General features: G+C 43.5%; 2 protein-coding genes and 1 long non-coding RNA gene across 31 annotated transcripts in view; 2 read left to right on the top strand and 1 right to left on the bottom strand.

The window, feature by feature from the left end:
- The window catches only part of LOC310658645, a 151,625-nt gene extending 139,293 nt beyond the window's left edge, over positions 1–12,332 (top strand). The window contains exon 2 of the long non-coding RNA XR_014502401.1: positions 10,466–12,332. This is a non-coding gene — a long non-coding RNA (uncharacterized lncRNA). The remainder of the gene's footprint in view (positions 1–10,465) is intronic.
- LOC310658618 (apolipoprotein L6-like) lies at positions 1,037–12,332 on the top strand. 3 transcript variants are annotated; one of them, XM_083400843.1, is made up of 3 exons: positions 1,037–1,622; positions 7,143–7,238; positions 9,155–12,332. In XM_083400843.1, the coding sequence occupies exons 2-3, from the start codon at positions 7,222–7,224 to the stop codon at positions 10,047–10,049; spliced, it is 912 nt and encodes a 303-aa protein (XP_083256969.1). In that variant the 5' UTR covers positions 1,037–1,622; positions 7,143–7,221; the 3' UTR covers positions 10,050–12,332. The 3 variants fall into 3 exon arrangements, with proteins under 3 accessions (XP_083256969.1, XP_083256971.1, XP_083256970.1); XM_083400845.1 differs by lacking the exon at positions 1,037–1,622 and adding an exon at positions 1,773–1,794; XM_083400844.1 differs by lacking the exon at positions 1,037–1,622 and adding an exon at positions 2,261–2,326.
- A 7,127-nt stretch (positions 12,333–19,459) lies between these two features.
- RBFOX2 (RNA binding fox-1 homolog 2) overlaps positions 19,460–27,365 on the bottom strand; it is a 170,941-nt gene continuing 163,035 nt past the window's right edge. For 26 of the 27 annotated variants that reach the window (XR_014502380.1, XR_014502381.1, XR_014502384.1 and 23 more), the window contains 3 exons: positions 26,591–26,679; positions 24,730–24,802; positions 19,460–24,142 (listed from right to left, as the gene is read on the bottom strand). Coding sequence is in view for 23 of the 27 variants with exons in the window: in XM_083400796.1 (XP_083256922.1) it covers positions 24,088–24,142; positions 24,730–24,802; positions 26,591–26,679 (217 nt within the window). In the remaining 4 variants the exon portion in view is untranslated. Of the gene's footprint in view, positions 24,143–24,729; positions 24,803–26,590; positions 26,680–27,365 lie in introns of those variants that run through there. The other variant, XR_014502382.1, reaches the window with a different exon arrangement.

Genomic DNA, 27,365 nt, shown 5'->3' with positions numbered 1-27,365 from the left:
TTCTTTTACAGTATTTAGGCAGGCTGTAAATACTGTTTTTCCATGCGTTTGATCTGCCCTTCCTTCTGATGCTTTAACTGTGTTGGCAACCCTCAGTATAATGGGCGATTTCCCAACATCTGGAAAAAATAAGAATAGTAAGAGAAACAAGAATTCAGAGGGCTGGACAGGAACTGCTCAAGTTCCACCAAGCATGAGAGTTATCTATGCGGCCAAGTAATCGGAGTTTCAATATCACTACCCACTCCAGGTCACTTATTAGTGTCCATTACTCCTACAGGTAAGTTATAACAAAATGGAGATATCTGTTAAAGCCCTTTCCAGGTCCCTCCCTCCTGAAACGTTTTAGAGCATTTTTAAGTGATTGGTTTTATTGACTGTTTATTTGGATCCCACATTCTAGCTCTGCACGGGTAGTTGGCCTGTTCTCCCCCCCCCCCCTATTGTTCAGCCAGGACACTAAGGTCCAGCTCCAAGGGCCTTTTGGCAGTTCCCTCACTGCAAGAAGTGAAGTTACAGGGAGCCTGGCAGAGGGCCTTCTTGATAGTGGTGCCCACCCTGTTGAACGCCCTCCCATCAGATGTCAAGGAAATAAACAACTATCTGACTTTTAGAAGACATTTGAAAAGGCAGTCCTGTTTAGGGAAGTTTTTAATGTTTGATGTTTTACTGTATTTTAAATATTTTGTTGGAAGCTGCCCAGGGTGGCTTGGGAAACCCAGACAGGAGGGGTATAAACAATACATTATTATTGTTGTTGTTGGGGGAAAGGTCAGGGATAGCTGATCTGAGCATTTTCCCATGGAAAATACAGCAAGCAAGCAATTACAATCATTTTGCCACTATCCGTCTGAAAAAGGCTGAACAGTAAGTTTGCAACATTAAACTGCGTTCTTGAATCAGGTAGGTAGCCGTGTTGGTCTGACGCAGTTGAAATAAATAAAAATATTGTCCAGTAGCACCTTAGAGACCAACTAAGTTTGTTCTTGGATAAGCTTGCGTACATGCACAGGAAAGCTTATCCATGCACAGGAAAGCTACTGGACAATTGTTGGAAGTGCTGTCAGGAAATGCGCGGGGGGCGGGGAATGGCGGGTTTTCCTGTTGGAATAAATTGGGATTTCAATCTCCGCAAGTTCGCCACGAGGAGCCGCAGCGACTTCCCCGCAAGAGGCCCGCGCCTGTGGAATCCGTGGGTCTTCCTGGATGCCCATTTGCGCCCCAGCACGGGTTTTCCCCGCGCCTTCGACTGCGCAGGGGGAGGCAGCCTCTCTTCTTCGCATCCCCCCTCATCCCCGGGCTCTTCCTTCATAAACTCGTCCACCAGCCTCCTCCCCTTCTCAACTTAGTTTCTTGCTCGCCCCGCGCTCTGGCGGAGACCCTCTCGTCTTTCAAAACAAATACAACCGTGGACCGAGCTTCTGTTGCGGCACTTAATCCCCCCCCCCTCCTCCCTGCGTCCAAACGGCAAACATCTCCTGCCATTGGGTTCTTCTCGCGTGTTCACGTGTCCCGACAAGCCCGAAGTCCGCCCGCGTTTCAGTTTCGGTTTCCCTTCATCTCTGCTTCAGACATCTTTGAGCCACCGTGTCGTAGAAAACAGGCAGTCGGAAGTCAGAAAGGTGAGTCTAATAGCATATTTAATAGGTTTTGGAGGAGAATTGCATGGCAATCCGAGAGTTGGGAGGTGAGGGGAACCTGCCACAAAACGCTGCCGGACAGAGCCCATGGTTTGTTCTTTTTCATTGCTCCAGCCAGCTATGCCTCCGCCTTGAAAACCCCATTTCCACACGCGTACACACAGCTTTGTTGTTTCCCCTCCAACAATCAAATCGAGATTCCGTGCTGGTTTCGCATGCTTAGTCTGTTGCTTTTGGTCCTCCTGCAAACTTTGTGACTCCCCCAGTGGCGTAGCGTGGGTTGTCAGCACCCGGGGCAAGGCAAGTAATTTGCACCCCCTAACCCGTGGATTTGCGCCCCCTAACCCTAACCCCCAGATGTTGCGCCCGGTGCGGCCGCCCCCCCCGCCACGCCACTGGACTCCCCCAAACCTGCTGGAGCCTTACTCTTGTGTGCTGGTGGTGCAATTTGGGTTCATGGGAATCCACACCCTGCACCCCGAATTTAGCAGATGAGGATGATTGGGTTACAGTCAAAAAGAGCAGCCCTTTGGGTGTGTTTGCTTTCGTCTTTCCTTTGTTCCTATCAACAGCTACCAAGGATGGGAGGGATGGTGTATGTATGAGAGAGATAGAAAGAGAAAGAGAAGGTTACTGGAGAGAATTGAAGATAGCTTTCATTTTCCTGCAGCAAAACTGAGAAAAAGGTTGGTGAGTTGATCCACTTCCAGCTTCCTTATCGGCAGGTGTGGCACCTGTGAGCTACTGTGGTTGTTTTATTAGGAACACCTAGGCTGCAGCCTGTGGGTTCTTGGTGGATGTGAGAGAAGATCTGTTGCCCTCCAGGTGTCATTGGCCTACAACTCTCACCAGTCCTATCCAGCATGGCCAACAGTCATGGACGATGGGAGTTGTAGTCCAGCAACATCTGGAGGGCATCAGGTGCCACATCTATGCTATAGGCAAGTGGAACAGGCTGGTGGGAGAGTTTAGGTTGGCAATCAAGTTCATTGCTACACATGTAATATCAAACTGCACCTGCTCAATAAAAGCAGTAACTATTTCCACATTATTTGAACAGGTTGGGGGAGTTCATTCTGTTTATGTGTACTGAGTTATCAACCAAAGCTGGAGCTTTTCTCCCTAACTTAAATTTTTAAGGCCAAAACAATGCTCTTTGAATTTCGTAATTCCAAATATGATAGTATTTTGCGTGAGATGCTGAGTTAACAACAGAAGAGGAGAAATATATGGCACTGAGGACGTGTATATGGCTGAGTATACTCAGAAACGGCATACATGGGGGGAAACAAGGAGTTCCACATTTCTTTGGTGGAAACAAAGTGTGGCTCCCTCGTTTAACTTCCTCAGTGCCTATTTTACCTCTGTTTTCCTCTGTCAGATGCTGAAGCTTCTGTTTCTTCTGATTCCAGCACCCTGAGGCTGGGAAAGTAGTTGTGCCTGCATAGCCGCTACGGAAGCCCACCCTGTTCTCCCATGAAACATGCAGCCTGGCCCTGGTCCCTCATGCTCCATTAAAAACGATATATCCTGCAGCATTTTTGCTGCTTGTACCACACCCAGCCCCAGCTCAGATTATTCCATCCTCCTTCAGGGCTTTCGCTGTTTTCCCCACTAGGGATAATTCCTCTTTCCCAACTCCTCTTTTCTTCCATATAGATTCCTTCACAGTCAACAATAAGAGCCTTAAGGGCAGATGCTTCCAACCAGCAGGGGGCTCTAGTGAATGCTTTCACTTCTTTAAGAGTACCTTCTAGAGGAAGCTGTTAAACAACCTATTGTTTTTTATTATTCTTATTAAGTGATTCATTGTGTGTGTGTGTGTGTGTGTGTGTGTGTGTTGTAAACCTCCCTGTATAATAATAATAATAATAATAATAATAATAATAAACTTTTATATGTAACCTGTAAAGAGAGCTGTTGAAAGGGAGCAGAGGGGAACATGCCATCATACAAAAGCTCTTGGTCCTCTTCCACATCCCAATTCTGCCACCATCACAACAATGCCAGTGTAACTAGTACAAAATTACAAGTGTGCAGAGTAAGATAAGACACCGTAAAAGAAGAAACAGTAAATAGTACCCATGTAGGAAACAAAACAGAACAACAAAAAAGATACTGTGTACATTACAAAAAAAGGGGGCAGACGTGTTGTTTTAGTTATTTTTCAATTTAAAAAAAAAAGATGTCAGTGTAAATGAGTGATGAAAGTCCCCTTGCCAACTCAAAACCAGCGCTGGGCCTGGGAGCATGTGGCAGAGTGGCTACAAAATGCCACACGGCTGAAACCGAGCAGTAAAGACGCTACAAATAGGGCAAAGATAACAGAAGGTCTTGTGGCACTTCGAAAAACATATTATGACATTAAGTTTTGTGGTCTATAATAAACTGTGCTAGTCTTTATGGTGCTAAGACTCCATTGCCACAACAAACTAACACATCTACTCTGCTGGAAACTTAACAGGTGGGGCCTGCATCAAAATGCTACAGTATGAAGTATGAGCTCCTGTACAATTAGGCCAGCCATGCCCTCCCCCAGAGTACTCCATTCCATTCCCCCTCCCTGCTGATTTTACATTTTTTCCCCTTTAAATGACAGTAGTTTTTCTGTGCTGACTAGACATGATCGTTAGTCATAGGGCTGTTAATGGAATTTCTTGCTTAGTTTTTTTTTGCCCTTTTTGTGTTGTGTGCATATTTCTAAAAACTTCACCACCATTTTGCTGATAAGTTCCTCCTGGGCATGAGTGTTGCTGTTTTCACGACATTAGCATGGACACCCTCCCCTGAGTATGAGAAATGGAATATAAGAAAAGTCGGCACTGATATAAACCTGGCCTGGCCTCTGCCTTCATTATTTGAGGCCCCTCTTTGTGTGCCTTTTCCATGTGACGTCTGGAAAATGGCAACACAAGAACGGGCCTTCTCTGTAGTGCAGGCATAGGCAGACTCGGCCCTCCAGATGTTTTGGGACTCCAACTCCCATCATCCCTAGCTAACCGTTCCAGTGGTCAGGGATGATGGGAATGGTAGTCCCAAAACATCTGGAGGGTCTAGTTTGCCTATGCCTGCTGTAGTGGCTCTCTGTTTGTGGAATGCTCTCCCCCAGAGAGCTTCACCTGGCACCTTCATTATATATTTTTAGGCGCCAGGCAAAAGCGTTCCTCTTCAACGAGGCCTTTGGCTGATTAATATTCTACAGCCTTTTAAATGTGTCTGTGGGAAGGGGGGCGGTATTGTTTTGTTTTACTTATTTACTTGTTTTTATCCTGTATTTTATTCTGTGCACTGTCCTGCAATCTTATGATGTATGGCGGTATACACATCCTCATCCTCATACCTGCCCCATACATGACATCACATATGATGTCAGGTGTGCAGCAGGTGGGCATGGTTTGGGGGAAATGGCTTCATAGGTCAAAGTAGGACTCACGCTGGGCCAAATCTGGCCTGCAGAGCAGAGGTTCTGCACACCTGCTATAGATGTTTTGAATTACCCAAACAATGGCAACTGGTGCTAATGGGACTTGTTGTCCAAAACTTGTGCAGGCACTAGTTTGGAGGTTTTCTGGGGTATAGCTTTCTAGGTCCATTTCCCCCCTAAAGCCTGACATTCGGTTTGACATGATGGATCAAGTAAGAAATGAACAAATTGTAACTGAGCTGCACAATTATTATGACACTTGTTTCGAGACATTTAGATCCCTGTCCTAAGATGTTGGCCTTTGACGCTACTCCCCATGAATTCACTCAGTATCTTCTGCCAATTCTTAATTAATTTCCTGGGGATTATCGCTGGTTTAGATTGAAAGTAAAACAGGAGCTTTGGCAACACAACCGTTTTAAGTGTGTGGATTTGCATGAACCACAATAGCTTTAATTTTCCCCCACTCTTTAAACTCTGCCTTAATAGATCTAATTAGCTTAATGCAATTGTTTTCTAAGAGATTGGCCCTGTTTGAAATGATGAGGATTCCTCCTAGGTACTTTCATAAACATTTGCACTGGCATACTTAATAGTTTCCTGAATCCTAAAAGAAAAATTGGTTGGCTTAATTCTTGATTTTGTGCAAGTTACCTTTGAACCTAGATGTTATGTCATACAGTGGTACCTCCCGTTGTGAACTTAATCCGTTCCGGAGGTCCGTTCATAACTGGAAACTGCTTGTAGCATGACCCCTCCCGCTGCTGCTGCGCCGCCGGAGCATGATTTCCGCTTGCATCCTGGGGCAAAGTTCGCAACAAGGGGTGTCTACTTCCGGTTTAGCGGAGCATGTAACCCAAAGGATTTGTAAGGGGGACAGTACATAACACGAGGTACCACTGTACTGCAAAAATGAAAGAGATTCCAGCATCCTTTATGCTAGGAGTCACTCTTAACAGCTTTTGCAAATGGCTTGACAGATAAAGCAAAGAGCATTAGGGACAAAGGATAGCCCTGTCATTCTCTCCTTTGCATGGGAAATATCACTGGGCTGAAATACTAGCTAGTTAAATGGGTTACACAACCTTCTTCAACCCGGGGATAATTTTGGACCTACTGAGACTGAAGGGAGATATAGTTCAAAACAGGTATAGAGCCCCCCAAGCTGGGGGAGTCTGGCTGACATGATTATGTTTCCAGTCAGTCTGTAGGCTCAATTACCCAATTTTAAAAGTTTTGACCTTTAAAATGTATCTCATTGTGGGGCCAAGATACTTGAAGGACTGCCTGTGTCCCGTGTGGTGTAGTGGGTGGGGAACAGAGGATGGGCACCTCAATTATGGTATGTTCACATTCTCCACCTAGCACAGATTCCATTGTCATTTTGGTACCAGGTAAAACATTTGCTTTCCTATTTTTTCAGACGTAGTTTTAAATCTGCTAGTCCCTCTCCTTTCCTTTTATATTTTTAAAAATATTCTGCTCCCCCCCCTTGTTTTTATGATTATTTAAATCTTGGAGGAAGCCACAGTTCGTGATCCCCAACGGCTTGGATGCATGGCTTGTATGCATAAGGAACTGCATGTTTCCTATTGTGGGCCCAATTTTGTGGAATTTCCTTCCCGTTGAGGTCAGACAAGCTCCCTCCCTACTGAACTTCCAATGACTTAAAAAAATAAAATCTAGCAGGCATTTTAATTTAAGTCTGAACTTACGGCTTTAACAGTTTTATGTGTTGTGTGTTTGCATACCACCTAGAGACCATTGTAGATAAGTAGTATATAAACTGTTTAAATAAAAATAAATAAATTAGTATTTTAATTGTATTTGCATTCCCCACCCCCCGAAAACGTACCATGGCAACTCTTACTGAAGTGCAGTGCAAAAATATTTATAATAAATGCAAATTTTGGTCAAAAGTATTTTCTAGCTCAGTCCTAAGAGCTTACAGACATGGCTAAAGTACAAAGTTCAGATGTTTGTAAGAATTACAATGATATTACTGAAGTTAGTTTCATTGGGAGATTTCTTATCTTGGTTCACCTTCATCCTTACTATCTAGTTGTTTTCCGTTCCAGACGAAAGTACACTCAAGCTGAGAAGAGTGGATTTACCATTCAGTAACTGTGTGGCACCTGCCCAAATTGCTGCTGGAGAATGTCAGAATTCCAAAGGTAGTTCTCAAGCTGCCGGTATTCTAATTGTTACCTTTGTTCATTGCATATAAAAGGAGCCCAAAGCATCTCCCAGAATCCTCAGTGATACATTGGGCAATAGATATTGGTCATAATATACAGTCGTACCTTGCTTTTCGAACAGCCTAGTTCTCGAACGCTTTGGCTCCCGAATGCCACAAACCCAGAAGTGATTGTTATGGTTTGCGAACTATTTTGGGAAGCCGAACGTCCGACGGGGCATCCGATTGGCTGCAGGAGCTTACTGCAGCCAATCAGAAGTTGAGCATTGGTTTCTGAACGTTTTGGAGGCCAAACGGATTCCATTCGACTTCCAAGGTACGACTGTAGATATGGAAGCATGGGAACGATTGTGGAATATGGATATAAAATTTATAGCATGCTATGGTCTAAGAGAAAATTATATGAAAATGATATATCGATGGTATCTAACACTGAGTAAAGTTTCAAAAATGTATAAATCTAAATCAAGTAAGTGTTGGAAATGTAATGAGAAAGAAGGTTCTTTTTATAGTATGTGGTGGTCTTGTAGTAAGGTCAAAGCTTACTGGAAAAGGAAATGATATACAATGAAATGAAAAGGATGCTTAAAGTAACTTTTGTAAAACAAACAAAACAAACCAGAAGCTTTTCTTTTGGGAATTATAGGGACAGAACTACCTAAAATGTATCGAAACTTATTCATGTATGCTACTGCAGCAGCAAGAATGTTATTTGCCCCAAAATGGAAAGATGCAGAAGTCCCAATAAAGGAAGAATGGATACAAAAAATTATGGAATATGCAAAAATGGTGAAACTTACCGGAAGAATAAGAAATCAATATAACAATTTTTTTTAATAAAAGAATGTAAATGGTTTATTGAATATTTACAGATAAAAACATTGGCAGGATTATTGTAACAACCTGTAGTGTTATAAGAGTCTATATTTAAAGATGATGAATAAATGAGCAAATTAAGTTAATTTGGATATGCAGAAGAATAAATTTAAGGAACTGCAGAAAGAGGGGGATGGAAGTCAAGTTTTGAAATGTCAAAATGAATGTCAAATTAGTGAAATGTATAAAACTAGTGAAATGTATAAACTTGAAAAGTGTGTGCGTGTGATAAACTAGAAAAAAAGTAGTGGGAGGCTTCACACTTCCCAGCTGAGTAAACGGAGAAAGACTATTATCTGATCCTGTTTTGAGTCCTGAAGACCAGGGATATTGTGCAGAATAAAAAGAGGGCAGCCCCTTTCCCCATCTTCCAAGGGGTGTTAGCAGCCCCAGTTCACCAGGTGCCTCCATGTTCCTCCAGACCATCCTAGGTGGGACATCCCAAGGGACCATAGGATCCGACCCTACTCTTTTGCAGACAGAATGGGAAACCCAACCTCATAGATCTCCTCTCCAGCATTTCAGAAACCCCCAAAGCATTAAGCTGCTCTCATGTCAGGGTGTGTGCAAGGAACCGGTTGGAGGAACATACTGATCTAAAGGACCCGTAGCTTACCCACTCTCCCAAAATAAGCCCCCAAACAGGAGGGAAGCAATGCAAATTCTGGAGCTCAGGAAGTGAATAAAAATGCAAAACAAAACAGGAGATGAGCACTGGAGCAGCACCATCACTTCTGCCTTCTAGCAAGAGCCCAGCAGAGCATTGGATGTGTTGGGTCCCTGCCTTTTGTTCTCCTCCCCCGCCACTTTTTAGAATTGCATCCGAAGACCATTTTCCCTAAGAGATGTTCAGTTAAAATACTGAATTCTACGTGTTTCTGTAATTATATGCATCACCCACATTTGTTTTATGTCTGCTTTCTCTGGAAGCACAGATTTGTAGGGGATGCAGGAAATTTTGGGGGGGAAGGGGACCTATCTTTTAGCCCCATTTTTAATATGTATTTATATTTGCAGAAATGCAGGAAACATGCCTTCAGAGAAAGCTCTTGATGAAGCCATTGCTCGTTTTCTCAAAGATTTCCCTGACAAGAAAAAAGAGATTGAGGTGTGCATCCGAAGCCTTCGGGAAAGGGCAGACGACATTGACAAGACCCATAAGGATTGCACCATTGCCAGCGTTACTGCCAGCTCTGCAGGTGCAGTTTCTGGTATCCTGACCATCGTGGGACTGGCCTTGACCCCTGTAACAGCAGGCGCAAGTTTAATCCTGACAGCCACAGGCATGGGCTTAGGGATAGCGTCAGGAGTAACTAGCGTCTCTGCTGGTGTGTCCGAGAGCATTATTCATTCAATGGAGAAGAAAAAATCGCAAGAACTGATAAACGAATGTGAGAAGAGCCTAAGAATGGTGCTGAGCCTCGAGAAAATTGGTTTCGAGTCTCAACTGCCCCCAGATAACGCTAATCTGGAAGTAGCCAAAGCGGCAATCGCTTCGGGTTGTGCTGTTGCTGGGCTCATTCCAACAGTGGTTGACAAAGCGACAGACATTGCAGCAAATGTAGAGGCATTGGCAGTGGCTAGCACTAATCCTGTCTTGAAGGGTATGGCCAAGGAAGCAAGTACAGTAGGGACCGTAGCCAGGAATGCAATCAAGGGGATTGATCAGGTCGATGAGGCATTTAAAGGAACCGCCCTCGCAGCGAGCAAGACTGCTAGAGTGGCAGGGGCCGTGGCGTCCGGGGTTTTTCTTGCACTGGATGTTTACTTCATTACTAAGGGTGCCATAGACTTGTCAAACGGGGCCAAGACAGAAAAGGCAGATGAGCTCAGAGCCAAGGCTAAGAAGTTGGAGGAGATAGTGAAGAACCTGACAAAGTTCTACATGGAACTGAAAGAAGAATGGGACTGAACCGGGGACCCCAACCACATTGTGAGCTCATTGGTTGGTAACGTCAGCCCAGGCAGTAAACATGGTTATTCCTCCTTCTGGATAGTAATAGTAATGATTTATTATTTATACCCCACACATCTGGCTGGGTTTCCCCAGCCACTCTGGGCGGCTTCCAACAAAAAATTAAAAATACATTAAAACGTCAGTCATTAAAAACTTCCTGAAACAGGGCTGCCTTCAGATGTCTTCTAAATGTCAGATAGTTGTTTATTTCTTCTGATGGGAGGGTGTTCTACAGGCGGGCGCCACTACCGAGAAGGCCCTCTGCCTGGTTCCCTGTAACTCCGCTTCTCGCAGTGAGGGAACCACCAGAAGGCCCTCGGCGCTGGACCTCAGTGGACCTCAGAACAATGGGGATGGAGACACTCCTTCAGGTATACTTGGCCGAGGCCATTTAGGGCTTTAAATTGTGCTCGGAAACATACTGGGAGCCAATGTAGGTCTTTCAAGACTGGTGTTATATGGTTTTGGCAGCCACTCCCAATCACCAGTCTAGCTGCTGCATTCTGGATTAGTTGTAGTTTCCGGGTCACCTTCAAAAGTAGCCCCATGTAGAGCACATTGCAGTAGTCCAAGCGGGAGATAACTAGAGCATGCACCACTCTGGCGAGGCAGTCTGAGGGCAGGTAGGGTCTCAGCCTGTGTACCAGAAGGAGCTGGTAGACAGCTGCCCTGGACACAGAATTGACCTGCGCCTCCATGGACAGCTGTGAGTCCAAAATGACTCCCAGGCTGTGCACCTGGTCCTTCAGGAGCACAGTTACCCCATTCAGGACCAAGGAGTCCCCCACATACGCCTGCCCCATCCCCTCCAAACAGTATTTCTATCATGTCAGGATTTAACCTCAATCTGTTAGCCGCCATCCATCCTCCAACCTTTCCTTTTCCGGGATCATCAGGGAGCTTGGAGAAGCAGTTCAGACTATAGCTAGAGAACAGTGCTTAAAACAAGGTCAATTCTAACGTCCTGCCCCATCTCTAAAATTAATTCCCCGGACATTTTATCGTGCCTGGTGGATGTGTATAAAAACCAAAAATTTATGGATACAAATGCAGACACAAATACAGAGAATTTTGAAGGTTAATGTTCAACTGAAGCCAGAGCTCCTCCTGCTGGGACTTGTGGATATACAGTTAGAAAAAGATGCTAAAACTTCATTTCAGTATATGATTACAGAGTGAGAATTTTAAGTGCACACAGATGGAAAGAATAATCATTAACTACAGTGGAGGAATGGTTGTTAAAATTATTGGACTTAGCTGAAATGGCAGCTAAGTCATTTATGTGTTTAATCAGAGAAAAATCATTGTCAACATTTACTAAAGACTGGAAACTTCTTACACGATTTTAGCATGAAACAGAAAATGAACTTATGATATCTGGGTTTGAGGATTTAAGATAATACTGGTTTATAGAAAGTAGATTTGCTGGCTGTTATCTTGGAGTAGATATCTTGAATACATTTCTACATACAGATGAAGAATTTGATGCTCTTTTTCTCTTCTTTTTTCTTTTCATCTTGTTTTTCCTTTTTCCTTTCTGATATGTGTTTTTATTTAGATTAGTTTTTTAAGCTTGGTAAAAAGATACCTGATATTAATCTTTGTATTTTCTTTCAAATTTAAATAAAACATATTGAAAATAAAATAATTATTCTCTGCATGTTATAAAAATGTAAAAATCCTCAAGTTATCTATTATATTAGCAACAATGTTTGTGTATGTTTATTCAAAACCTGCCAAGGAGTCCAGTTCATTAAAAAAATCATTGAAAAATCAGAGAGAGGAGCTGAGGGAAGTCGTAGGGAGGGGGAGGGGAAAATATAATGAAGATGATTTGTTGGAATAATTTGTTATGTGAAAACATTCAATAAAAAAATTAAAAAAGAAATAAATAAAATAAAATCCCAGCCTTTTGCCCGGGCGGCGGGGTGGGGAGATGGGACTCCTGGTGAAAAACCTTTCCCCCAGGCCTTTGAGGTGTTATAGATGAAGGTTCTGGGCCGATAATTTATTTTAGGCTGTCTGCTGCAATGTATTTTACTGTGATTTTATTAATGATCTACTGTTTGGAGTCTGTCATGCTGAAGGCTTTAGCTGAAACTTGCTAATCAAACACTGGAAACAAATAATTACGTGACTGGGAACAGTAATAAAATATAATGATACTCCCAGCATGTCCTTTAATGTGTTCATTGTAAACTTGTTCAAAACTGGAAAAAAATAAAATCATGTTTTGATTGGTACTGCTGAGATTTTTTAATTTATTTATATTTTTAGGCTGCTTAATGCCAAAATAGGCTTCTAAGCAGTTTACAAAGAGTTGTGAAGCAGAAACCATCCTGAAGAACAGGGTAAGTAGGGTTAAGCTAGCAGAACTATACACAGGAAGCACTGAAGAAAATCGAAATGTTTGTGGACTGCAATTCCCATCACCCCTAACAATTGCCCATACTACCCAAGGCTGGTGGGAGCTGTGAGTCTTTAGCACCACAGCATTGCACGATTCCCACAAGAAAGCGCTTCTTTGTAGGCGGAAAGCATGAAACTCACAGGTAGCTCTCACCATCTGATCTCAGTCCATTGGTGCGAACAAGAATTGGCTCTGTATTCCAGCGTTCTGCATCTATAGCTCAAACAGGGCTTGCAGGAGTTCCCCACCAAGTAGTCTGTTCAGCTGGCCATATTCATTTGAAACGTGGCTGTAGCATCCCTTGAAGGAGGAGATTTTGTTTCAAGTCCACTACTAGTGTTCAGGGGCAGCAACTTGATCTTAGTGCCTAGTTTTAGGAGGAGGAGCACTTCTGTAGCAGTAGCAGTAATAACAATAACAATAATAATAATATATAATCCCTGTAAACAGAAGAACACAAATTGCAGATGTTCATAGTATCAGTCACAGATGGCATAAACGATATTATCAGCATAAATTGCATAAAACCAGGCTTCACGTCTTGGAGAAGACAAAGCAGGGCCAGATTTAGGTTTGATGAGGCCCTAAGCTACTGAAGGTAATGGGGCCCTTTATATGTCCAGCTGTCCTTTGTCAACAACAAATTGTTGCTGTTTTTTGTATTGAATGTATGCTATCTGGTAATTTATGGAGCTAATAGGTATATAAAGCCATTTGCACATAACAAAATATGTATTTTATCCAAGTAATTGTTGAACTGAAATACAATTGGAAATGTACATCCGGGTTTTTTCCCCTTTAATTTTTTTGTGGGGACCCAAGAGAGTGGGGCCCTAAGCCATAGCTTGCTTAGCTTCTATGTTAATCCGGCACTGAGACAAAGGGCTTAACTTAGCAGGAAACTAAGTGCTCCTTCCTTACTTCAACTGGACTCATTTCCTTTTAAGCTCCCAAGAGACACTCCCAAGTTTCCAGAGTCACCGAGTACATCTGATAAAATTTCTGAAACGAAAACAATGAAGGTGTTGAGAGAACAGCCAATATAGGCAAGGAAGGCTGGCTGTAGCATTTTTTATAAAACCACTTGGAATACCCATGGGTCACTGAAGGCGCTGCATCCCCACATTTATACATCTGAGGAATGTAAGACCAGGGGGTGTTGCTGGGACATTCTGCTCAAAAGATGCTGGGTCCCCCAGGGACAGCTGTCCAACTGCTTCACACGCACAGCTGATCAATTCTGTGAGATATTTATGGAAAGCAAATTCCTTCCATGTGGATGCAGACAAACCAGGAGACTTGGAGACGGCACACTATACGCTATTTGCCCAATACCACTGTGCTGTTAAGAGCATGGGCAGCATACCATGTCATGCCTCTGAGTCAAACGCGGTGGTGGCCCTGGAGAAGTGTGGGAAGCTAAATTTACAGAGTATATTAAGAATATGTGGGACGCGGGTGGCGCTGTGAGTAAAAGCCTCAGCGTCTAGGGCTTGCCGATCGAAAGGTCGGCGGTTCGAATCCCCGTGGCGGGGTGCGCTCCCGTTGTACGGTCCCAGCGCCTGCCAACCTAGCAGTTCGAAAGCACTCTCGGGTGCAAGTAGATCAATAGGGACCGCTTACTAGCGGGAAGGTAAACGGTGTTTCCGTGTGCGGCTCTGGCTCGCCAGAGCAGCGATGTCACGCTGGCCACGTGACCCGGAAGTGTCTCCGGACAGCGCTGGCCCTCGGCCTCTTTGAGTGAGATGGGCGCACAACCCTAGAGTCTGTCAAGACTGGCCCGTACGGGCAGGGGTACCTTTACCTTTATTAAGAATATATGTGAAGGTCAATTAAAGTTTGTAGGTTTTCAAGAAGCTCTGTGATAATAATGGAAAGAAATATTGTTTTATAATAATTGTTAAGGTTAATTTGGTTAAAAAACAACAATATAGATGCAAGAAATGTGAATGACTGTGAAAACATGAAAATTTCCAGATAGACTGAAGGAAGTCTGAAAGTGGAAAGATTAGAATTGGATGTATAATTCAAATGGAATGTTTTTTTTTATTATTGTTAAATTTGAAAATTTTATAAATAAAAAATTATTAAAAAAAAGAGAAGTGTGGGAAGCAGGAAAATGAAAAGAAGGGGAAGAGGAACATAGAAAGCTGCTGCATACCAGGTCCATTGTGCTCAGTGTTGTCTCTACACTGACAAGACAATGGCTCCCTGGGGTTTCAGGCAGATGCTTTTCCAGGGCTACCTGGAGATGCCAAGGATTGAACCTTGGAGCTTTTGCATGCAAAACACTGATCTGCATCCCTTCCCCAAGTTTGTAAATGGCTATTCCTAAATAATTTGGCTGCATTTCTTTTATTTTTTCAAAAAGCAAAGACACAACTAATTTATATTGAGTTGACGCATAACTGAGAAATCAAGAGAATTTAAGCATGGGAGTTGGTAAAGTGAAATCTTAAAAGCGTGCACTATGAACTGGGAGGCTTCGGTTCAGCTGACTGCTCAGCTGTGACTACTTCTTCTTTGGTAAAGGTAAAGGACCCCTGGACAGTTATGTCCAGTCAAAGGCGACTATGGGGTGCAGCGCTCATCTCGCTTTCAGGCCAAGGGAGCCGACGTTAGTCCACAGACAGCTTTCCAGGTCACGTGGCCAGCATGACTAAACCGCTAATGGTACATGGAGGACCGTGATGAGTGCCAGAGCGCATGGAAACACTGTTTACCTTCCTGCTGCAGCGGTACCTATTTATCTACTTGGACTGGTCTGCTTTCGAACTGCTAGGTTGGGAAAAGCTGGGATAAAGCGATGGGAGCTCACCCCGTTGTGCGGATTTGAACCACTGACCTTCCCTCAGCTGTGAATGTACTAGGTGACTATAGGTGTGATCCACTATCTTTATATCTTCTGAACTTGCCCATTAAGATCTTAAGTAATAGCCTTCTTCCAAGGGTCCCCATCATCAGAGATTAGATGGGTGGTGACTGGAAGCAGGGCTATACCTGATGGTTCTAATGACCACGCAGTTGAGAGAGAGTGGAGGCATCAAATGGAGTGGTGTCTCAGCAGAGTGGGCCCTGCTGCTTCCCGTGTCTCTCTGCCACAGGTTTAAGACACTAGATGCATAAACAGGAAGCTGCCACTGACTGGTAGCAGCCAGCAGAAAGGCCCACTTTTCAGTGGAGTGCCAGAGGTTTTGGAGATCCAAGGACTTATGGTCCTGTGCTGGAGTTGGCACAGCAAAAATGGAGGAATCCATCCATCCTACCTTCCACTAAAACTGGCATGAGCTGGCAAAGCTTTAGCCAGCCCTGTCACTCCCCTCCTCCCTGGCATCATTTAGAATTGTTCTGCCCATCAGCAAAAAACAACTACACTGTAAGGTGCAGGACCCTATTGTTTTAGGGGATAATATTTTCATGCTGCTCTTGCTTCTTTTGTTGCTGCTAATTGCTATGTGTTAGTCTCCTTTTACTGCTAGTTTACTTGGTGCTTGTTGTTACATGCAGTTTTAATTCATATTGTTAGCTGCCTGAATACTGAAAGGTGGCATAGTTATCTTTTAAAAGAGGCAAAACTTCAACCTGCCTCCAGCTGCAATATAAAGTTACTACTAGTCTGGTCATAAGCACTAAAGACTATGTAATTTCAAACAGTTTGAGCCCGTAGGGATGTACTATATAAATATACCAAAAAATACTGTGTTTTAGTTGGCTGTTTCTAGACAAAATGGATTTGGGGTGATTTATATTTCCATCCATTAATAAAAATCTGGTTTAATCTAAGAGTGTAGCACTCGGCATGCCTTAAAGCAAACAAAATGCAGTGGGGGTGGAGGGGAATAAAGACCAGGAAGTCTGACAGCTTGCCCTGGCTCACACAGGAGAGAAGATACAGGCTGCAGAGTCTCCAGACAATTCTGATCATGGATTTGCTCATAGCAACAAGAGAGCCAACTATCATAGCCTCCCAGATGAAAGTTCTGCCTTCTGGTATAGCACATATTGAGAACTGGCAGTGCTACTTCAGAGGAAGAAAAGCTGGTTTCTCTATCAATTTGGGGAAAGCAAAAATAATATTTAATACTAGGTTTAGGAATAAAGCATTTCTCTTGGTGTTTGCACTCCACTGTGTTTATACAACCACATAGCACAGAAAAAGGTCTCCAAATTATTATTATTATAATTAGTAGTAGTAGTTATTTATACCACACCATTTTCCCTGACAGGACTTAAGACTGCTTACAGATAAAAACAAGGCACTATTAGAAAATAACAAGGATTTTTGTAATTGATGGTTAATGTTGGACTGGCAATAAAAGGCAGAGTGCTGGCCCTCGTGGTCCCTTCCAACTCTACAATTCTGTGATTCAGTACACCATGGAGTAGGCTACAACTGACTTGTAGAAATCCCAGTGCAGAGATGGAAGCTGCATTTCCCAGGGAATATTTGAGAACAGCCGATGGGATCAAATGCTAATTGTATTTCTGTGTTCTTAGAAACACACACACACGGTTTTCAAATGATAATCCCAGCAGACAATTTTTAATTACATCACATTTCTAGCACCTTATTTGAAATTTAAAATGCACCATAATTTGCATTATGTAAACCAATCGAATTCACAAATTCAACAACAGAAAAGACAAATAGTGTGAAAGCAGCCAGATATTCAACTGGCTTATGCCATCAGCTCTGCTCACATGCAATCAATGTACATAAAGATTTGCAGCTCCAGAAGGGAGTGTACCTCTCCATCAAAAGGCATCAAAAATGCATGATGGCTACCATGAATTTCAGATCTGAATCGGTACCATGTAGTCTGAACTTCTGTAGAGGAGCCTCCCTTGCTGGATCAAGACTCTATCATGCAATCTAATCCAGAATTTTGTGTTTCAAATTATGGTGCTTTACGTTTCTTGAAAAAAATCTCTTTTTTGTTGTTGCTACATCTGTATTATGCTTTTTCTCAAAGTGACTGATCCAACAAGTCCATTCTTCCAACCCAAGTTTGTCATTGACCCCAAACTATTAACTAAAGGAGGATATTCTATTTACATCTAATCAGCCACCATGTGGCACTGCTACCAAGCCCAGTGCACATTGTAAAGGATGGGCTAGCAATATCTCCGGTAATTGCAAAAATAATCCTGCTTTAAAAGCAGTTTCCAGGAGTGTAATTTGCTCTTGCTTTCTAGTTATTAGGCTTATCTACTTGCAAAATGCTAATGTTTTAGAGACTAATACTTTATAGCTGAAAGTACCTTCTACCTGCTCATCTCAGACCACCTTGCAAAATGTAAACGCATTAACCTTCAACAATTGTTTGCAAGAGGTTAAATGCATGAGAGCACGGGGATTGACTCCCAAGCTTTTCCAGGACATAAATCTCCTCGGAATTGCTGATCTCCATACCCTGTGTAGTCATAGCTAAGTGCTGAGGTAGATTCACTTAACTGTTTTGAGCAGAGGCTGTTTATCAACTCAACAAAGGGTGATCATAGCAAATGTGGATAACAGCTATTTGCATCATCCTCACATGCAACGAGACAAGCATTTCCAGATTTCCGTTACCCCATATTTCGATTGTGATGTGGGGTCAGACATGATCTGTAGTTGCCACATAGAGGGAGAACATGGGTCTTTCTGGTCCAGTAATGCAAATGGCTTTCAAAGGTCTCAGACAAAGGCCTTTCTCCATCCTGCTGCCGGAGACTATTGAACAGCAGGTGCTGGGAAGTGATCCTGGGTCCTTCTGAATCCAGTACTTTGCCTATGCTTTACTATTTGAAGCCTAGACTCTTCACTATTTGTTCTTCACATAGTTGCAACTGCCCCACCACATGCAGTAAATCTACTGCAGTAATGAGATTTGAAAAGGCCCCTGAAAACCAGCTCAGCATCTCTGATCCAATGGTGTAATGCCATAATAAAAGGATAGCTTGAAGTGTCAAGTTAATGGCAGTTGTCTAATTCTGCCCAGAAACACAGGAAATAGGATTCAAGAGATGCCAATGACCAGTGCCAGATGAGGAATTTAGTTCATCAAGTTGCTGATGAATTGGCAAAGCATTTGACAAAAGTCAGGCAAGAAGTCTTTTCATGTGTTGTGCGTGCAGATTTAATGGTGTTGCACTGCTGCTCTCACCCAACTTCTTCATGTTGAGCTCGGGCGTCTGAAGACGGGAAGCCCATGCATATAGAGCTCTGTGTGCATAGGCGTCCACATGAGGCCTTGATTGCCCAAGAATTTCAAACTGAATGGAAGCCCATGTGAGCAGCATTCACCATTTCAGACATCCAGGCTCAGTGAACAGGGAGGCACACAATGTTGGGTGGTAGGGACAGCAACAGTAGCTCATTTCACCTTGATTTCACCAAGGAGACTAGAGCTTTGTTCAAATCCTGGGAGTATCCTTAATGATACAGAAGCTTCAACCTTGAACTGCTGATGGCGCTGTTGTCTAAAGGTTCAGAAACAAGGAAAGACCAGGATATGGTTTACAGTGATACTAGGGAACAAACCACCAAATATCTCAACGGCTAACAAACATGTTTCCTCTATCCCTGCACCTCTTTCCTCTCATATTTTCTATTTTCCTTCCAAACTAGAAATGCCAGATGTTTCAGAGCATCAAAAATTAGCAAGCTGAATCATCACAGAAACATCTCTGATTTATTTTGATTGTATAGTCTGGCATTCTGTCAAAACCTCTATGTACAGTGTGCTTGTCCATTTTGTCCAGGTCTGGTTTCTTGGAGCTTCACAATTCATTCCTTAATGGGATCGGATTTGCTCTTTAGATCAAAGCAGAAAAATCCCTCCAGATGTTGCTGGATTACAACTCCCATCCTCTCTGACCATTGGTGCAGGATCCCCATCACTGTCGTAAATGGAAACAGGAAGCGGGGACTCATATATGAAATCTACTGAATAAAAACGCTTTAGTCCGGGAGTGGTGTTTCTCTCTTTTATTTAAAAACAGTGCTTCATTACCATTTGCAAAGGGTGAAGAAGGGCTCCTCCCTTGCTTAGAGTTTATAAAAGCCAGCAACATGATCAATAATTTATACACATGGATAGTAATACAAAAAAAGGAATAAAAGCTAAAGATCTAACTACTCCGACCTTCACAATTCCAGCTACTTGATAATAATAAGAGTAACCCAATGAATACTGTATGGTTTGAAAGCTACTGTACAATATGATACTTAACCAGGGGGCAGGGGTAGGGATGTTAAGAGACTTCTACTTCTCCAGTGTCCACAGGGAAATGAGACCCTGGACAAGCAGCTTGGGCACCCTGGGAATTGATCCAGAGGAGGGGAGAGCGTCTAACTACAATGCATCCTATGTCCCAAGGTGATCTGGCAAGGGAGAGGTGCAGGAGACACTGCAAGAATGGGCAAATCAGTTTGGGGCATTTCAGGCCTTGCACTGAAAAACTCCCAAGTATTAAATCAACTCGGGCAGTTAGTAAACTCTAAATTGTCTTGGTACCGCCCTACAGTCCTGCCTGACATTTGCCACTGGGCCAGGGTTTGGCCCCAGCTATTTACACATTATTATTTTTTATTTAAAAAAAAAAACTAACCCGAAATTATATCTCCAGGATTACTTTTATCTCTTTTAGACTGTAGGCAGGGTGAGCTGCCCAAACTGCAATGCATGACTATTTTGAATATATAACTAGATTCCTTGACAAGTTGCTTATTAAAGCAGCAAGAACTGGACTCCAATCTTCCGCCACTGAAAGAGAGAAAACCAAGCAAGATGCTTCCAATCATTCCTTAAAAAACAAAAATGAGGGGGGGGGGACACTATTCGCTAAGTGGCATGATGAAGACTACCAGCCAAATGAATACTCCAGTGGACGGCTTTGGGGCGGGGGGAACCTTGGCAGGAAAGATGGCAACTGCTGATGAGCAGTTGTTGTTTTATTCAGTTTCCAGTCCTCCTCAACTGGCAGTGCTTAAATTCAATTTACCTGGAAGTCCTCCTAATATCTACCTGGCCACAGCCTGGAAATGTCAACTCGACAAAGTTACTGCAGAGGATTACATTATTCCCAGTGTGTTCTTTCCTCACCGTTAGTTATGGCAGACAGCTCTGAAAACTGACATCTTACTGCAGTTTGCTTCCCAGAGGAGAATCGGGAGCAATGCTCTGTGTGTCTTGGGATTAAACTGACCAAGGGAGGGTGAAGGAGAAGAACACCCGCAAAATACACGGAAAAGACCAGTTTTACTCGACAACCAGAAATCAGCTTGCCTCATTAACTGGAGGTTTCATTTCGTTTCATTACAGAATAAAAAGCAATTTCAAAATAGGAAAGGGTGGCAGGGAGTGGGGCAGAGAAGGGTGGGCTGTTCAGACAATATCATCATCAAAATAGTGTTTTATGCAACAAAGAATCAAGTCACACTGGTGTATACTACAAACATGTTTGACATTCCCAAGAGCATGACAAATAAAAACAAACACACACAAAAAAACCCTTTACACTGGTTCTTCACCTTGTTCGTTAGGGTTTTCGCTTTCCTATTTTAAAACCAGTGCAAACTGGCAACACCCTATTTTAGTCTCCTTGCCCACCAGCCCCAAAAGAGCTAAGGATCTCTCAGATGCTGGCATGCTGGAGCACTGACAAGCAGCATTATATCTCCCAGATTCCCTTCCAACTCCCTCTTTAGGAGTGGGACACAGCAAAGGATACTTCGGCTAAATTTGGTTCCTACCCTTGAAATTGGAAGTGTTCCTCCACATCTATTCTAGTATTGAGGGTTGCTCTTAGGAAGACCTGCAAAGCTTTAACTTTGTGCCCACATCTATAAAGGTGTTGCAGCCACTCTAGGAAGGATAACCGTATAATATCTTACTAAAAAGCTGCAATATAACAAGACCGGTTCGTTAAGATATTCTGAAGCTTCGGAGATACCTGTAGATGGGAATGTATTGTCAAAGTGACATCACTGACGAGCACAGAAGAGGGGAAGCCTTGTTCTTTCGTTTAACAGGGAAGTGCCTTGATCAAAATCAGATTTCAGGGCATGCACGGCAGCTCAGATAAAGGCCAAGGTGACCGATGCTCAAACCAGGAATTATTTATAAAGGGATGTGCTAGTAGGTCCACTTGGCCTTTCGTGACCAGCACTCAGTGGCGCTCAGTTTCCTTAATGGAAGAATTACATAGCCTGGAAAATCCATTTGCATCCAAACCATCCGATATTTCAAATGCAAGAGAGCTATATGCAAACTGCATCTTTTCTCCATAATGCTAACAGAAGGCTCCCCTCATATGTGGCTGGTAATGCAGTTCAGAGGTATTTGCTGTATCTCATTCCCCTAGCAGGAGCCCGATCCTACCCCCCCCCCCGACTCACCCCCCCCCCCATCCACTTTGTGATGGAAACAGACTTCCGGAGAATATGACACTAGAAAATGTATGCAAGGCATAAAACCTGACCTTCCTCTTAATTTTCCTTGATTTCATGTTAGCCCTGACACCCCACTCCCCTATTCCATATTTCCAACCTAACTAAAATATTTATATACAAAAACCAACAGAAATTGTCATAAACAGCAACAAACCAAACTTTGGCTTGAAAAGCAAGACAACAAAAACAAAACAAAAACAAAAAGTGGCCAATAGGCTGGCAGTTTGGTGTCGCCTTGTTCCGGAGAATCAATATGGTTAAGAGTCTCTAGCTTAATTCAAATCTCCTCTGTCCTTCTTGCTTCAGGAACCCTGTTCAGCATCCTTGGTGCTCTCTGGCAAGCGCTAAGAGGGCACTACAGGAGTGGGAGCAGAAGATGCAAGTTATGTGTAGGCTGGGTCAGCGAATCTCCTCAATAGCGGCAACAAGGTGTCTCCGTTCCTAAGCTGGCATCACTGGTGGTGAGCAGATGATGGCAGAAGTTGAGAAGGCTTCAGCTACAAGTCCACCCCTAGCTGCCCTTTCGGGGGCGAAAGGTCACCCAGTACCAATGTAGGCAGGCCAAGGAGCCAAAGGGAATTGTGCTTCTCTAACATGTAGGGTTTTTTCAGGACAAAACTGCAGAGAGTCTGCAAGAGGTGCTGAGAGAATCAAGAAAGCTTAGAGGGCAAAGCAGGACCTCATCTGCCCCTTTTAATTTCCAAAATGTTGGCGGCAGATATTTGGGAGCAGAGGCTGGCTTGTCATCACACTCATGCTTCTATAGCAATTTACAAGATAACCCACTGCATAATAAAAAGGACATTCCGTGATATTTTAAAAAAAATGTAAAGGAGGGGGATCCCTGGGCTCAGAGTCTTTTTGAAGACCTCAAAACCTGCACTTCATATCCAAACTGAGCAGTATGGACACAGATTTCTCTCCAGAGAGGCAGAAGATGACCCACTAAAGGCTCTGTGTTACATAAGCCAGAAGTTTCTAAATCATGTTTTGAAATATATTTCTGCTTGTCCCCAGATGCTGAAGCTATACAAGGATTACTTTAAGTTTAGTTTTGCAACACAAAATATCGTTCCCACTGCCTCTGCTGCTTTTCTAGGTTCACAATCCAGGCCACAAGTCTTCTCTTCATGCAATTTTTTGGTGGCATACTTGCAGCAAAGCAAAGTATCTTAGGGTGAAAAGAAGAAGGATCTTGGAAACTGGGTGGCTGATTAGCTCAGAGTGGCACTGGTGCAAGCTTCCCTCCCCCAATCGTTCTTCTATAACTTCAGGGTGTGCACAACATGGCCATCAGATTCCTTGTTATTGAAGATGTAACTCTCCACCATGGCTTCAAGTTCTGCAGTCGTTGTCCCACATCTGCTGCTCCTCCAGAAAAGAAAAGAGGGGGAGGACAGGAAGAGAGGAAGACCATAGCAAGTGAAAGAAACTAAGGACAGCCTTGGTAGTGGACGTTAATCACTAAAGGGGGGGCCTTATGAATAGAAGCAGTAAGATCATAAATGTATTTCAAGTCTTGTCCCCCTAAAACCATTAACAGACGAAGTCTTTGGGCAGTTTTGAGGAGTCTTATCTTGAAAACTCTAAAATCTTGACACTTCTAGAACTGTCCTGAGCCCATGTTTGTCAGGTGATGATAAAAAGGGGACATTTTGCGTTTCCAAAGAGCATGCAGGTTCCAGCTGCAGCCAATCAGCACTGCCCTTTGCAGGCAGAGGGGGCTATTCCTTGTGTATCGCAGGCCTCAGGCACCAGACCCAGGTAAAATAAAACGTCTGCATGTTCCTGATTTAGTTCCATGATACTGGTTCCTAATGGTGCTCCTTAGCACTATTCATTTCTTTTTATGATTGGTAGGATAAGCTACGCATATACACACATGGAAATGCATTATGTTTACCACAGTTTTTAAAAAAACAAAACCAAAAAAACCCCAAAAATGCACAATCTTTGGAACAAAAGAATTAAAGGCAGAAATTTAAAGGAAAAATACATATTCAAAGAACATAGTGAGGTATAAAAAAGTATTTCTCGTTTTTTTTTCTTTTGTTTTCCTCCTCTTCTTGCTATAGAGTTCCTCTACTAGTAAATATTGCAATAGCCAGGCCTCATGAACTGGGGGGGCTGTCCCACTTGCAGGGGGCTCATGTCACTTCAGTAAGGGGCGAATCGGCTGTAGCCACCTCGGTATAAACTTGCCTGCAGAAGATAACAGACAGGGGCAGGGGAAAGATGGTGGTTAGGTGGCAGTCTCCAGCATGTGTCTATGAATATTAAGCCCCATTTACACTTCTTAGATCAAGAGCAGACAGTCTGTGACAACGATAGACCCTGCCCTTCTAGCCTCCTAGTTCCTCTTTATTATTGGTCTGTGCCCTTCTGGTTGCTAAGCCAGTTCCTCTGAGCATCACAGCATTGATCTCTGGGAGCCAGCATACAGAGCTGAGTCTACATGACTTAAAAGCTAAACTGAAAGTTGCTCTCAAAGAATTTAAGATCATGAGCAGACGGACTACTTGTAGAAAAACCTGGGAACGCTTGAAAGCAGAAATAAAGGAAGCTGGGGGCTGTTATAGACTCAGCTTCCTAACAAACCATTAGGAATAATTTACAGCCCCTCTGGCAAACACAACTCAATAAACCAATGTCCAGTTTAAAACACGTACTTCTAATGCTTCACTTACAACACATGACATTATCTAGAGACACTATTGCAGGCCAAAGTCTCTTGGTAAAATAAAAAAAAAATTATAAAACTGTGAATGTGAGAGAAAGGGTATACTCACCACCGCGCCAACTCCATAGCTAGCGGCAGGGGCAAGGGCGTGGTAAGGGTCTGCTGTGTACACCCTGCCATAACTGAAGAAAGAGAAGAAGAAGGGGGCAAAGTCACTTCATAGACTTACAAGACATCTGCTTCATCAGAGAAAAAGGAAGCTGTATGGTCCCTTTTCTCAGCTCTCCATATCCGAAGAGGCAACTTATTTCAAGAAGGAATTCATGAGTTGATACACGGGGCCGCTAACTCTAAATACTCAGAAATAGCGAGCACCCAAATAGAAAAATTAAATTAAAACTTCGTTCTTAAAAAAAGTCATTCTGGACTGCTTTTGCCCACGGCAAGCATGTGTTTTGATACCTACTATGAAAAGTTGCCTTTTGTTCCAACATGAGAGGGTCATGATTTTAGATTTCAAGAAGTCCTTAATCCTGCAACCCATAAAATGGCTATAACTGATCATTCAGGTAGGTAGGTAGGCAGGCAAGTGTGAGTCTTGCAAGGAATGAGGCAGACACCATGCTTGGCACCTTAAGACACCCACCTTAAGTGGGTTCCCAAAATCCAAAGCACACACTAATGCAAAAGAGGTGGCATTCAGGCACATGCTGCATGAGTGCCAAACAGGGCTGTGCAATGGGAGCTTGAAGTAAATGGTATAGAATAAGAGCGAAAGTTACACAAATTGTACTTCCAGTGCAAATGCTTTGTTACTTTGTAAGCCACTCTTAATTATGAAAAATTGCTCTGTCATAGCATATAGTGCTTATGATCCAAGGATCTTTAACCACTTGACAACTTGCAGCCATGCCACCAGCAGAGAAATGGAGGCACGCAAAAGAATATTCTCCTATCCATTTAAAAGTAGGTGATGGCTAGTGAAGCCACAAAATGGCTGCCCTTCTTCTTCATCCCCCCCCCCCCAATGCTGCTTCATGCAGGACTTGCAGGGGGCAGGGGTGGAGATGTGTAAACGGCCTGTTTCAAATGACAAACCGAGTAATAATTTAATAGGTTGACATTTTGAGTCTGGTAGCTAATAAGGAAAGGGATGAAATAGGAGGGTTAGTCCACACCACCATGTCTTTATAGTGGCCTCTTGCAATCAGCACAGAGCAATAACACAATAGGTTTGCATTTCTGCTGGTCTTTGAAGAATAGAACCATGCACCATGCACCAAGCACTATCCGTCATGGGGACTAAAAGGTCTGATAATTTCTACTGCAGATCAGGGTTCAAAGGAGGATAGAGCTGGGTTGCTGCAACTGCACAATGATGCCCAGTGACTATCTGGGCACAATGCAGTGACAAGTCATTTATTTAGTCACAGACAGCTATTCACAAAAACACATGAGAACCCACCCCTGAGATCTCTCTCTCAGTACCTGCAGAGTTTCCCATTCCATCCCACATCTGGTCCAGGACACAGGATGAGGGCAGCAAGGCTGGTCACCAGTGGGGCTAAAGCTGGGCCTGTTTATTGTTCTTCTTCGTTAGTACAACTTGTGTAGCGTCCACAATGCAAGCAATATAATGCACCCTTGCACGAATTACTACTGTCCTTTCCGGCACCCAACACGTGACAATCGCAAAGGCCAGTGCCTTGTCAAAGGACTAGGAGCAGAGTTGGCTGCTTTGCTCCTGACACAAAGCCTGACTGTCTCTTTGGGAAGAGGGAGGAAGTGATGATGTGGAACTATATGTTTAGAATGCCACGTAACAGCTGCTAGCTACACTGCCCAGTTGGAAGTGGTGCTTTTAAAGTTTGCATCCAGGGTGTGTTGGGAAGCATGGGGCGATGGAGGGCTGAGATGGAACAATACCCTTTGATCCCCAGATACACCGGAACCACCCCCTCCTTACATACCCATCGCTGTAAGCCGCTGCAGCGGCTGCAGCAGCAGTGGCTGCCGTTGCGGTAGCAGGCTGTGCATATCTGTAGGCTGCATATCCGCCCTGCAGGAGAGAAGAGAACTGACTTTATAGATACCTGTCCCCTCAAACAAAGTGGAGTCATACATACAACACATAGAGAGGAAGTGTTTCAAACTGCATCGACTCCGATGTCACATTAAATCATGAGAGGCTGCCCAACCCCCTTGCATATTTTGTCATTTCCCCCTCCCCCCAAGTGGCGGAGGGGAAATTCCGCATCACACATGTCTCTGTCAGACGATTCGGATGGAAGAGACTCTGCTATGGTAGTCTCTGCAGGAGGATGAATCAGCAAGAAAAACAAAAAGAGAGATGCTGTCATCCCACCCCATGACATAACCACGGTAAAGAGAGTTCCTTGGGAGGGAGGGAGCAAGTGTCACAAATGGTTATCATTTTAACCAGAATAATGCAGAATAACTTAAGGGATTCTCCTACTTTATTGTTGTTAGTTGAGGCAATGGGAAAGTTTCAAGCCCAGATCCTCAAGAGAGGCATCAAAATGCACATAAACCAGTTTCATAGCCCTGATCTTCTGGGCTAGCCAGAACCGAAAGGCTAGATAACCCAAGAGACAAGCAACCAACAGAGTCATCCCTAAGGGCAGCAAATGTATAATGCAAGCTGCATGGCCACACACACACACACACACACACACACACAATTGTCCCCAAGTAGGTTTGTTTAAATAGGATGGAGGCCTGAAA

This window comes from Podarcis tiliguerta (assembly GCF_965153285.1).
Source record: "Podarcis tiliguerta genome assembly, chromosome: 10".
Lineage (NCBI taxonomy): Eukaryota > Metazoa > Chordata > Lepidosauria > Squamata > Lacertidae > Podarcis > Podarcis tiliguerta.
This window is presented reverse-complemented; position numbering and strand designations above follow the sequence as displayed.